At 36.9% G+C, this 13,985-nt stretch overlaps 1 protein-coding gene across 2 annotated transcripts in view; it reads left to right on the top strand.

The window, feature by feature from the left end:
- The window catches only part of UTRN (utrophin), a 498,673-nt gene that overhangs the window by 270,263 nt on the left and 214,425 nt on the right, over nucleotides 1-13,985 (top strand). For both annotated transcript variants that reach the window (XM_080807218.1, XM_080807219.1), the window contains one exon: nucleotides 246-435. In XM_080807218.1, the coding sequence (XP_080663344.1) occupies nucleotides 246-435 (190 nt within the window). The remainder of the gene's footprint in view (nucleotides 1-245; nucleotides 436-13,985) is intronic.

Genomic DNA, 13,985 nt, shown 5'->3' with positions numbered 1-13,985 from the left:
AGTCATAATTATTTTATGATTTGGATGTGATTTTGTTAATATTTATATGTCTCTTCTCACTATTCACATTACTCCTCCCATGAAGGATTATTCAAGACACATACACAAATCAATGTCCCAGTTACATTAGGTCCTTAAATTGATAAAGGCTCCTTGGAGGCTGTCTTGTTTGTTTGTTGGTGTGCGTGATGTATACTGTCCCACCGTAAGTAATAGAGACGTGCCTGTCATGTTGTTCCTTGCAGCATTGCTGACAGACAGAGTGCCTTGGAAGGGGAGTTGAGGACAGTGCAGGCCTCTCGCCGGGATCTGGAGAACTTCCTAAAGTGGATACAAGAAGCAGAAACCACAGTTAACGTGCTTGCAGATGCCTCTCAGCGGGAGAATGCTCTTCAGGACACTGTGCTGGCCAGGGAGCTCACACAGCAGCTGCAGGCAAGTGCGCGGGGCCCTGCACCCAGCATTTCTAGTTCCACTGTGCTCTTCTGATGCAGTGACATGCAAATTGATTACCGTTCAAGGGTGAGATTGTTACCTCATTCGGTTATGAGATCCATGCTCTACTGTGAAACACTGGTTTCTGGAAATAAGATCTCTAAAATATTTTACTTAGTAAGAGTGGAAAAACACCTTGTTTTATGGAAATAATTGTTTATTTAGACTTACAGGCTCATAGCTGTTCTGTTTTTGTCATTTTACGCCCTGTGACAGCCTTATTGAATCCTAAATTATAAGAGCATTTCCTCTTAATATGAAGTTGTTCTTTTCTCCATTTATTATAACATACTTCGTATAAAAGCTGCAAAGCCTCTGTGGCTTAATTTACAACTAAGAACATTGGGCTTGGAGGTACTACTTTTATGTCTTTAGCTCGATAGCTGTGATTGTACGTGCAGTCTGAGATTCAGATTTTTCTGTTCCATGAAATGTGCTAACACAAAACCTTTCCTCTACAAAAATGTATGAGGAATTGCACGTAGCATGCATGACTGTCCTCTTGCCCTGCCCCCAAGGACAACTGCTTTAGTGCCCTTGAAGTTACCGTCTTTGTGCAGAATGACCTAGTCTTGCCAATCACAGACCTTATCCTTTAGAACTTGGTTTTAAAACTGCTTTTAATGGCACAGTTCCCTTGTCTACCACAGTTTCATGTCTACTTACTTCTGTCTGCCATGTCATTCACACGTCATTTTGACTGTTATTATTTCTGATATGCCTTTGAGCTCATGACCCAATGTCATGTCTTCTCCTGTCCCAGCCAATCACATGACTCCTCAAGGGCAGAGATTACGTTACTCTGCACTGTTGCCTATGAGATGCTGTGTGTGCACATTCTGGGTAGATACTGACTGCTGCCCATGGACCCTAACTTCGCCATTATGAAATTCAGTGTGATGACCTTTTTGAGTCCTTTCTTGGAATTCTCTTCCCTTGGAACTCAGAGTGTTCACAAGTACGTAGATCTGGATAGAGGGTGTAGTAGCTTTCTTAGAACTACTCCTATTCTTACGAATTATTTTTAAGTTTAAAACTGTTTTCACTAAAAAGTACCACAAATTTTTTTTTTAAAGGACCTTTTGAGAATAGACTTATTTGTAACGTGTTCCCATGTATCCGGGCTATTTAGGGTGTTTTATGGTGGAGTCCTTGAGATTAATTTAGTGAAAATCTGTGTTTACTTACATTACTTCTTACTTCTTATTCATTGTATAATATATTTGTGACTTGGTAATGAGGGTGACCCAGCAAGTATGGAGGTTAAATATGTGCTTTTGTCTCATCATCTAGAATCTCAGGAGGGCACTGTCCATGTTATCTGAAGAAATATTTAGCTATCATCTCATTTTCAGGGGGTTAGAGAGGGCTCTAAATGTGGGCCAATGCTAGAATGTATTATTTTTTATGATTTAAACAACTGGAAGCCTGACCTATAAATGCTCACAGATGCTTAACTTTACATAATGGTGTTAAACTCAGAAGATAACCCAGGCTGTGCATTTGAGGAGGCAACAGTTTTTTTTTTTTTTTTTTTTTTTTTTTTTTTAAGATTTTATTTATTTATTTGACAGACAGAGATCACAAGTAGGCAGAGAGGCAGGCAGAGAGAGAGGAAGGGAAGCAGGCTCCCTGCTGAGCAGAGAGCCCGATGCGGGGCTCGATCCCAGGACTCTGAGATCATGACCTGAGCCGAAGGCAGAGGCTTTAACCCACTGAGCCACCCAGGCGCCCGAGGAGGCAACAGTTTTTAGACAATGAGCGAAGGAGGTGTGGAATGAACCTGGATGTGAGCATCAGCAAAATGCAGACTTGTTTTAGGGTTTAATAATGTCTTCTGGCACATTTTATCTTGGGATATATCCTTACCATAGCCAAAATTCTTCGCAATATTTAGTGAGTAGCGAAACTGTAGAAATAAATGTAAATGAAGATGTTTAAAATCTTTCTAAATAAAAATAACTAGCACAAGATTCCTTGTCTTATGGCAACCAGCACCACAAAGAAAGGTTACTGACTAAAATAATAAAGCACGTTATGACATGCATGGTAAATGCCTCTCAAAAATAGTTGCTGAAATTTAATGTTGTGGCTCATAAGAAGTATTAAAGAAGGCATTTATTAAGAGCTTATTTCAGTTTGTTTGTCTAAAGATAAACACATGCATTTGCTTTTGTTTAGGATATTTCCCGTTATGATAATTTGCATGATTTTTCACTGCCTTGCTCCTTTTAAAAAAGGATTTTAATTTTAAAACACTCTCCTCATTTTATTAAAAAAAAAATCCTGTGGCTTAATGTTTGGCACCTTATAGGCAGATGCAGTTGGAGACGTGTTAGTACCTTTTGCTGCGTATTTCTGAGACAAGAGAATTTAAGTTATCCCATGACTTTTTGTATTAATGACGCCTCCATTTGTGTGAATGAACAGATAGTTACAATGAATGGCATGTCTGGGAGTGGAAAGATGTCTGTTGAAGAAAATGAATGTACAAACAAGAGTGTCTGAAATTATAAAATACGTCTTCTGGTGACGTGGTGGTGGGGGTGTGGGGGGGGCAGTTTGTGGGTGCACCAAAAAAGATGGAATGAGGACCTCAGCCTACGTGTGCTCTGTGTACAAGGGGTGTCTGTGGAACTGCTCATGTGACACACTCACTGGTGGTACTTGCTTGCTTTGTATCTTATGACAGCTGGAGGCAGAGCCCTAGGAACATTTCATGAAGAGGAAGAAGTCTATTCTGTATTCAGTTTAAGGTGAATATGAGTAAGTTTTTGCTAAAGGGTAGTTTGGAAGCACCGTGGAAGATGAAGATTAATTTCTGGGAGTATGCTAGGATACATGCCATTTCTGTGAAGGATGAATGATCATTTGGATTTATGTATTTATGTTTTACTGCCTGACTGCAAGGCATTTAGGCTTTCCTCCTCAGCAGAGTTGGCAAGAGAAAACCTAGTCCTTTGGAAAGAGAAGCTCTGGAATTTCTGAGTAGTCCAGATCATAGAGGGTCTCATTTGACTTGCTAAGTATTTTGCATTTTAACCTAGTAGCAACAGGGAGATGTCATTAAAGAAGAGTGAGCAAGGGAGTGTTACAATGGGATTTGTGTTTTATTAGGAATCCAGCTGATGTGTGAGGAATGGATTTGAACTGGGCAAAACTTTGAATAGGTTGTGTAGACTGCTAAGATCGTCTTGCAGCCATCTGGTGAGAGGGGATAATGACCCGAAATGAGGCAGTCATAGGGAAGAATAGACCTACCAACTTGATAGCATGGGTAGACAAGGGAAGGGTAGAGACTAAAAAGATTGCCTGGAGGGATTAGAGGCTGAGATTGGGCGTATAGGAAAGGAACAACTCAGAGAGGTGGTGCAGGTTAGCGTGGAGTGTGTAGGAATGATCGATTTCATTTTGATTATGTTGAAATAAGACATTTGGGTAACATCCAGGAGAGGCTTACTGTGCCCTTGTCACTGTGGATCTCTTGATCTGTTGTTAGGTAAGGGAATTTGACTCGAGGGCAGAAACTTTTTTTTTTTTTTATTTTAAGGAAAGCCTATTATTGTTTTCCCTCTAAGTTTATCTGTTGGTTCAGATGCACTTATTCTGAATTTCCTTGTCTACTTTCTAGGATATTGTTATCATTTTAATTATACTGCAAAATAGAAGCTTTACAGTTTAGCAGGAACCAGTGAATTGAGATGATCTGATTCTTTCCTGGACAAAAGCCCGCTGCCCGGCTGCCCTCCTGGGATGGTTTTATCATGGGTGGCTATTTTTGCTCTCACACAGGATGTGTTTGCGGGTTGTTGTATTTTCATCTCCCGGGTTCTCTTTCAGCCTGACTTTCCTCCTCTCAGTCCATAGGTGTGGGTTTTGATTGTCAGATTGTTGCTGCTCTTGTACCCACCTCCAGAGGAGCATGGTGCTTGGCGGGTAATACCTCTGTCGTTTAAGCTTCCCCTGCTGGTTCAGGGACAGGAATTATAGCTTCATATATTTTTTTTGATAGCAGCTTTATTGACTATAATTCACATTCCACACAAGTATACAATTTAGTTGTTTCTCGTGTGTGTATTCACAGAATTGTGCAACAGTCACCACAATCAAATAGAACATTTTTATCCTCCCCCCAAAGTAACCACATACAGCTTTGCTCTTACTCCCCCCTTTACGAGCCTCCCAAACCCCTACGCCGAAATAATCACAAATCTACTGTTTGTGTCTATATTTTTGCCTATTAACTTAATGTTTTTAATTACATCATTGACTGCCTCTTCCGATTTTGGCTTTGTATAGATATTTTGAGCTTCTCCAGAGGGAGGCAGTGTAGGTTCTCATTATAGGCTTGCAGGGGAAAAAAAAAAAAAAAAGAGAAGCAGAAGCAGCAAAATATACAAAAACCCTGCTTGATAAACACAACTGTATGAGACCTAGTATAGGACTTTGTATCACACCAACGTGAAGGACCGAGAAGGCAGACAAAGTAAAAGAAGAGAAACAAATACTTCCAGGACTGCATTTCTTTTAAAGAATCCTGACAATAGTAGAGAAATAGCAGCCTTACCTGGGCTATTAGTTTGAGCAGGACACTGATAATGAGAAACACCTGGTTTCTATTTCTGGCTGTGCCCTTTGACCCAGTCATTTAATCATTCTGGGTTACTTTGCTCATTTCCTAAGCATACTTTACTCCAACTGATACTTGTAATAGTATCCAAGCCACAGTAGAAGACACATCTCACATATGCACATACAAATAAAACCCCCAAAATCTGTCCCTGGTTTTTATATCATATAATCTTGTTTTATGTTTCTTACTTATAAAATTAAGACAGCATTATAGCAAATAAGATGAGATCACGAAGATGCTGTCTAAGGGGAAATGTGGTAATTGGAATGTTAGTAGTCAGTTAAAGACTTTTTTTTCTTTTTTGTATTTTATTAAGTTCACTGTTTCATTAGAGAAGTCCTAACCTAACATTAGAAATTTGATTTCTCATGGCTTTTCTTCGAGGGAGGCATCTGCGAGCTCATGGACGACCCTGTTTTTAGGGTGTCCTAGGTAGAGCCACACACCCCCTGCAGGAGTCCCTTGTTCCGTTTCGTTGTAGATGATCTTGTTCTGAGACCCGTCTGGAGGTGATTTATTAGCACTTAATGGAGGGGTTGATATCATTAAAGTCAGGTACCGTACCTTCTGCTCTTCCCAAGATTTATAACAATGTCTGTTCACTCAGCCCACGGAGCCCAGCCAGAGCTGCCTTTAGTCGGGTGCTGTACACATCTCTGTTTAGAGGGAGTGAAGGAATACCACTCAATCAGATCTCTTGATATATACTAGCCTTGAGGCATGTACCGTGGTGATGTGTTGAATCTCGGTTCCCAGGGGATGTCTGCTATGTATCTGCAGCTTTAATGTTTCACTTAATATCCTTTTTGGCTACGGAGCGCGTACTCCTTTCCAGCAGCAGGCAGCGTTTGGCTCAACAACTTGCTCATTGTCTGCCCATGCCATGCTGAGCGAGTGCCGGCTGTGAGCATCTGCCGGGGGGCTTTCTTCGTGGCGTTTGTCTGTGTTTTTTTAAATTGAGAAGAAGTTGAAGGAAAACCAGCCTTCTTTTGCCTAGCACCTCAACCCCTGTATCTTTCAAATGCGTTCCTGGAAACGAGCATGCTCAGAGAACTGGCAAATCATTGTCCAGTGACCGGGAGGAAATGATCATTGCTCTTCATTTATAATGCAAATTCTGAGGTGTCTCCAGAAGTGTGGTAAACTTAAAATGATGGCTGTGGTGAGAACGTCTCTGCAGAAAGTTGTGGTTTTGTTACATCGTTTACAAAGGATGGCAGTTTCTTCTCCTCGGTATCAGAAGCTCTGTAAGGTAACTGAGTGATTGAAATGAGGATCTCGGGTGTCTGACAATTCTCCTGTTTCTCAGGCTTTAAAAACTAAGCTTTCAGCGTGCTTACCCAGGAAAGATTCCTTTTCTTAGTGACTGATTATAAAAGCTGTTGAAGTGAATTGCTTCATTGAATTTTGTTTGGGCATCTGAAACAAGCATTGTTTTAGTGCATCGTTTATTTTGCATTTGACAAAATCTTCTGAGAAGGGCACATAAACTGGAGAAAATATGGCAAAACTACATTCATTAAGACCTATTACCTCTGTGATACTTTGTAGTGTCATCATATTAAATGGTGTATTAATCTTGTGTAAATTTCAGTAAATTGAAAAGAAGAGTTTAAAATAATTCAGTAGATTACTTAATAACTGTCTGTCCCTTTCTAGCTAGTTGTTTTTCCTTTAAAAAATTAAAGCACATTTTAGAAACCACTAGACAGAATCTCATCATAAAATATCCCCTATGTTCTTGACTCTTCGTATATTATAGCTGAATCTGAAGAACTTAATTTTATTTGAACAGGTGGATTAAGTACACTTTCAGGAGGCAACTTGTTTGACACTTGCAAATTTCAAATACTACGTCATCCTAAACATAAACCATTGAACGGGCTCCTGTGTTTTAAAGAAAAGTTGGCTGTTGTATTTTTTATTCTAGTTTGATTTATACCACGTTCATACTGTCTCATTACTTCGTCAAAAATTGGAGCAATTTGATAGAAAATGAAGGAAGGAATTGTAACAGGAATGTGAAAGCAATATATACAGCACCGCAGTACCACATTCTGCCTTCATCATGCTCTTAGTACCATATTCTCAAGAATGTATCTCGTTGCCCTGTTAGCTGCCCAAACTCGTTCGTATTTGGAACGACTGTCTCTAGGATGATAGGACTTTCCCAATGATGTAAAATATGACCTGTCGGAGCATCTAAACTGTATGTTATGTGGCAGTGCATTAGAAGGGAAAAATAGTATTCTGTTAACTTTATCATATATTTTTATTTTGTACAGCTCGGTCAATTAACTGTATTTCTGTCTAGAAACTTTTTTTTGGGAGAAGTTTTAGAAGATAGATTGTTAGCGGAGCATTCTTTACAGAAATATTTATAAGGGTTTCATTTGCATGAGAAATTACTTGAATCTTCATACAACTTAATAATTAATTTGGTTGTAAAAATCCATGAATTAATTATTTCAGTGTGTCGTGTCTTGGTTCACTTCAGAGAATATGTTTATTCTCATATAAACATTCTATGTATTTCAGGAACAGGCAGCTTTGATAACAGAATAAAAGCTCATTCACTAATCCATGATATTTTATTTTACCTCTTTAACTACTTTTTAACTATATTTTATTTTACCTCTTTAACTACAAGTGCAAATATATAAAACATTTTTTTTTATTAGCTGGGTTATTTTTTGATACATTTATATGCATACTTTCACAAAATCAGGTCTTTTTCTCAAGTCACATGACCAAAGTATTGTTAGTCTGAGGTAGGAAATGGTAGAAGTTCAGATATTAGAGAAAGTTACTTGGTTTCATAATTATACCCCAAATAAGCACAAGTTCAACTATTGAAGTCATTGGGTAAATTAATTCCTATCAGAAGTCCTGTTTGGATAGATTTCTTGAGACTTATATTTTCCTAAAGAAACTGTTAAAATTTAAATGTTTAGAATAAATGTACTTTTGCTTTTAAAAAATTAAAACTTGTGTTGTTTGCAGTTGAAATGTTATCTTCCACATTTCTTTGCTCAGATGTAAAATTAACAACTGCCCAGATAATCAAATGGGAAATGTGCAATTCCAGTACTTGCCAGCAGGTGTCAATATAAGGCAGTGATATATGAGATTTTGGCTGAGGAACTGGAAGTCTACAATAGGAGGTGGCAAAATTACTATGAATTAAATCAGCTAGTAACAGATATTATTTATTTGCTTGGTTATATTTTGAAAATTGATTGTAATTACTGAGCTGTGTTAACTTATATGGTATAAATTAAAAATTTTAGTTGCAGAACTAAATATTAACCATTGGTATCCCAAATACTGACATAGGTAGGTATCTATCTATATAGCAAGAGAAAAACATAATTGTATTATAATTATCAATAGTCTTTGTATACTATTTAAACATTTAAAAACAAGTTTGATGTTTATTTACTTTAAGATAACATAAATTCTTTTCCCGTTAAATTGTGTATGTTATAATGAATGTCTCTCCCTATACCTCCTACATTCTCTAAATTTAGTTTCTTAGAAAGGAAATGCTGTAAGTTTCAGTGTTTCTTCATAAAAATATAGAGGTCTCTTGTAAATGCATTTACAGATCAAAGTGAATGGGAAAAAATGTTGCATAATCAAAGGGAGATGTGACTATTTTAAATTCATATTGAGATTTTGAAATCCAGTGTCTATTAATATTCTTACCCTCTTTTCTTCTTCAGGACCTCTTTTTTTTACATCTTATGTGGAAATTTAGTCTTTTATCAGACCTTCCTCTGTGATACCTTGTCTTTGCTTATTTTCATACTTCCCTAGAGTGTCAGAAAACAGTTCATGTATTACACATTTGGAAATTTATGTTGAATATTCTCATTTTGTGTGTTTCCTCTGTTTTGAAGTGGGGGGGATAGGTAGAACTTGGCATTCATGGCTCTCAGAGTTAAAATATGCCTTTCCTCCTCTTCACCTATTTATCCATTTACTTGTATTTTTCCCTTTAAAAATATTTCTTCTGTATTCTACATCTCATAAAATTTGGGTAGGAAACTGAAATGGAAACGCTGCTTACTTGGAGATATAATTAGAAGCAGTGAAATTGCCCCGATGACCTAAAATCACCTCATACTGGATGCTAATTTTTCCAGATTTGGTTTTGATTGCTTAGTTCCTTTAAAATATTAATGATTAGAAAAAACAATTTTTCTTCTAATAGAGAGCACAGCAAAAACAACAATGTAAGTGATTAAAAAATAAAACTGACTTTGTTTTCATTGTTATGTGATTATTTGAGGATATTTTATCATTAAATTTTTGTATAAAGCTGAATTTATGTTGAGTTGGAAAAGAATTTTATAAGTCCTGTTTTCTTCTTTGGTGTTCATTTTCATAAAATACTTATTAGTTGAAGACATGGTAAAAGCATTTTTGTTTGTAAAGCGGATTGGGATATGAACCATTATAGCAAAATAAGAAAAAAAATGTACAATTAGTGTTATAAATTGGAATCCTCATGACTTAATAAGCTTTTTAACATTTTTGATTTAAGTAATAGAAATTCTATTTGCCTATATACATATGTAAATCACTTTAGCTTATGTGGCTTTAATCATCTGCAAACTTTTTTGATCCTGTAGTCATATCAGCAAAAATATTGTAAATACACACATGCACACACAAACACACATACACATAAACATATAGTCATTTTAAAATTACACACATATGCTGTGGGCAAATCACATATTAAATATTAGTAGAGCATAGTTTCATTCTTACTTTTTACTATTCTCTTCTTACACCTCAGTTGGTTTCCCTTTTCTCTCTGTGTCATACTCATGGCATTTTGGTGACCACTGATTTAGTGAAATTGTGGCTTTCATGATGGTGCTGATCTTGAAGTATCCCTGAAAAACCATGTCTTCTGTGGTATCAGAGCAGCTATCGATGAGTACTCTTGAAGAATAGAGACCAGAAGATCTTGAGATCTTGCCCCGCAAACTTGGATTGACTGGTGATGTCTACAGAAGTCTTGCTCTGTGTGTGTGTGTGTGTGTGTGTGTGTGTGTGTGTTTACGTGTAGACAACATGGAGCTATGTGGAAGCATGTATGGTCACAGAGGTACATACTGTCGGAACAGAGTTTCAGATTCATTGACAAAGTAAATCCATTTTTCACCTACATGTGTGGGTTCCCTTTATTTAGAGGTGGTTAAGATTGAGTATGTGTTTTTAAGAAGGTGTGGAATGGAAAGATGTATTTTCAACCTCACATAGTTAAGCTTGGTTTTTTTGTTTGTTTGTTTTTAAAGATTTTATTTATGTATTTCACAGAGAGAGAGACACACACACAGCAAGAGAAGGAACACAAACAGGGGGAATGGGAGAGGGAGAAGCAGGCTCCCTAGGGCTCGATCCCAGGACCCAGGGATCATGACCTGAGCCAAAGGCAGACGCTTAATGACTGAGCCACCCAGGTGCCCCTAAACTTTGTTTTTAATTCCCAAACATTTCCCTACCTTTATTCCCCAACATTTCCCTACCTCCTGCCCACCCCCGCCATGGAAAACTACTACCCATGGGTAATCAAATCTTCATGTGTTTTAGGGTGACGGTGCTTTACTTAGTTTGATCTGAATGTCAAAATGTAAGTATTGTCAAGTCAGCTCTCAGTCTCCATAATCAAATCATACACATGATCGTTTGACCCATAGAAGGTTGGAGTCATGGTCTCTGCCTGGAGGTAGAACTCTGGTTGATCATATGAGCATTGGATCTTCTTGGTTTTATGAGAAGTTTTCAGTTTGGTTACCTCAGAAAATTTGTGAAGGGTGAGGTATAATGGAGGAAAATGCCGTACATGGAAGGATTTGCATACCTTTAACCAGTCACCATTGATGCATTAGGCCCGTTGCCTCACAACTCTATGGACCTTGGGCAGACTACTTCTCTTTCTCTCCATTTCTTTCTGCGCCCTTTCAGGGGGCTGAGATGATAGTGAAGTGGGTCATTGGAGACAGCAATTATATCTCTACATGTCATCAGATATTTTCTTGTGGCTTCCAAAAGCAGCAACATGATTTCAGATGATTCTCTGATCTCTGTGTTGCCAAAGCTCTCCAAGTCAAGATGTATATCAAACTCATTTTCTTTTCTTTTTTCTTATTATTATGTTCAGTTATCCAACATATAGTACATCATAAGTTTTTGATGTAGTGTTCAACGATTCATCAGTTGCATATAACACCCAGTGCTCATCGCAACATGTGCCCTCCACAATCATTTTAAAATCTGGTTATCTAACATTTTATTAATCAGGAAACTCATACTATCAATGACTTTTGGCTAGGTGTAGTATAATTAGATATGATGTAATGCTTTGTCAGTTAACTAAAAGTAATTAAAACCATTCTACAAGATTGCATTTTAAATCGGTCCTTGATAGTCAAGATACCATTATTTGCATACGTCTAGATCTGTGATCTACAAATCAGGGAGAAGTCAGTTGGACAGAGTTGGAGTAGCATTATGGAAACGGATAAAAGTTCTCCTTTGTTTTTAGAGTAGCATTTGATAATTGTGACTAAAATGTTGATGATCTGTGTTTACCTAGGGGTAAAGTTTATTAAATTTCAAGGGGAAATTTCCAAGCTGAATGTACTGCTGGATTTTAAATGTACAGACATGATCCACTCCCTCTTACTAGGAACTGTGAGCACTGCCAGCTTCTCTTGATATATTTGGTGGTTTATTTTTAGCTCTCTAAAATAAGCAATTAGTAGAACTCTTACCATAGAGATAAAAGAATATAGAAAATTTCATGCTGTGGTAGGTTTCTCAGTTTCACAAAGTTTATTTCATTTCTGGGCAAGGTAAATGAGTCAAAATAATTGAAATTGGAAAGCATAAAGTGCATGAGATGGTTTCTTTTCATTTTTCTTCTAGTTTGTTAAGTTATGTGGAATTGTAGAAGATTAATTTATAACAAAGCTCACTTATAAAAGCAGACAGAGCCTTTTAATGCTTAATAAATAACAGGCTGATATGAGAGCATGGCTTGATAAAGCTTAAGCAAGAATTTTGGAAAGACATCAAATGGAAGACAGTGTTGTACTGTTTTCTCAGTAGACTATTTTACTTTAGCTTTAAGAAAATTGAAAGAAAAATGGTCAAATACAGCAATAAAATAACTGTAGGCTTTCATGCGTAAAAAAAGTCTTGTTACTACTGATGTAACTTCCTTTCATTTTTAGAGTGTTTTAGAGTTTACAGTGTTTTAACATATTTCATCATTAATACATATGGTTTAATTAGTAATTATATTATTACTGATCCTTAAATGATAGGTAGGAAAGAGATCATCATTTTTCCCATTAACAAATGGAGAAACTGGATTGGTACATTGACAAGTTAGGGAGCATGTCAATAATTGCTTGGCCGGGGTCCCTGGGTGGCTCAGTTGGTTAAGTGTCTGACTTGGGCTCAGGTCATGATCTCAGGATCTCAGGATCCTAGGATCCGTCCCACGTTGGGCTCCATGCTCAGTGCCCCTCCCCCTGCTCACTCTCTCTCTCTCTCTCTCAAATAAAAAAAAATGCAAACATAATTGCTTAGCTAATATGTGGCACAATCTGAACTAAACGTAGGTTTTCTGAATTTTGTGTCTCCTTACACTTAATTTCAGATAACTTTAGGGATATCTGGACTAAGTTTCAGATTTTTAGGGATGCTGGACTAAAATGAGCCATGCACCATAGAAAGCGAAATCACATTGACTAGGTAGTAGATATCGTTTTATTCTACATTCTCTTGCTGTACATCTCATTTTCTAAAGAAATTTAGCCTCCAGTATCCTTTAAGACATGAGGAGATGTTGGAAATTCTCTTATTCAACTATTTCATTTTACAGATGAGGAGACAGATCATCTATAAGGGATATTTTATTGCTGCTAGTTTTGTAGGATGGAAATGTACTTGTTTTCTCCTAGAAGTTTAAACCTAATGGAATATGTTCTTTTCAAAAGTACTTTGGTATTTGAATTCTAAGAGAACAAAGATTTTGTTCTAGTTTAAACTTATATAGTGGGTACTCTTTTAATGGGCTTATTTTGCAGTTTTATAAAAAAAGATGGATTTGTTCATTTTAATGCAAATTAATATAGTTGGTTCTGGGTTTTGATTCATAATTTAGTTTGGTTTGAGTCTCAATACACAAGTATTGAATTATGTATTCACTGAAACTAATTCTCTAGCCTCAAATATAGTTTTTTTAAATCATTATATTTAAAAGTACATAATAGCTCCTTAAAAGAATAAACTGAAAATAGTCAACTAATTTTCTAGACTGGGTCCTTTCTATTAGGAAATTTGTGGGGTTTTTTTTTTTTGGTCATTGTTTTTTGTTCGTTTTTGTTTTTGCAATTCAACTCAAAATCATGTATTAAGTGGCTATCATATGCTGAAGTACATGGTAAGCAGCATAAGCATAAAGTACAGTATTGCATTTTCGACATACAATAAAGAAGTTCAAGTAACTTGTTCTGAAGGCTCAGCTTGAGGTAGTGCAAGGAAAAGTTTCCCTTGACCACTGAGCTTGTGACAGAAACTCTTGTAGGATGAGTATTTCTCAATTTGGGAGGGCTCCTCTAGATTATTGATTAGGCTCCCAGATGGCACTTGAAAATCTAGATGACCCACAGTGAAACTGATGGAATCTTAATTCACATCAAACATCACATTTTGGAAGAAGTCCTGTTCCATTGCCAGAAACTGAACAGAGCAAAGAAATAATCTTTACTATGACTGACGCTGGAGGAAAAACAAGTATGTTTGCTTAGAAGAGAATGGGGAGAAATTG

Source organism: Martes martes (genome assembly GCF_963455335.1).
Source record: "Martes martes genome assembly, chromosome: 6".
Lineage (NCBI taxonomy): Eukaryota > Metazoa > Chordata > Mammalia > Carnivora > Mustelidae > Martes > Martes martes.
This window is presented reverse-complemented; position numbering and strand designations above follow the sequence as displayed.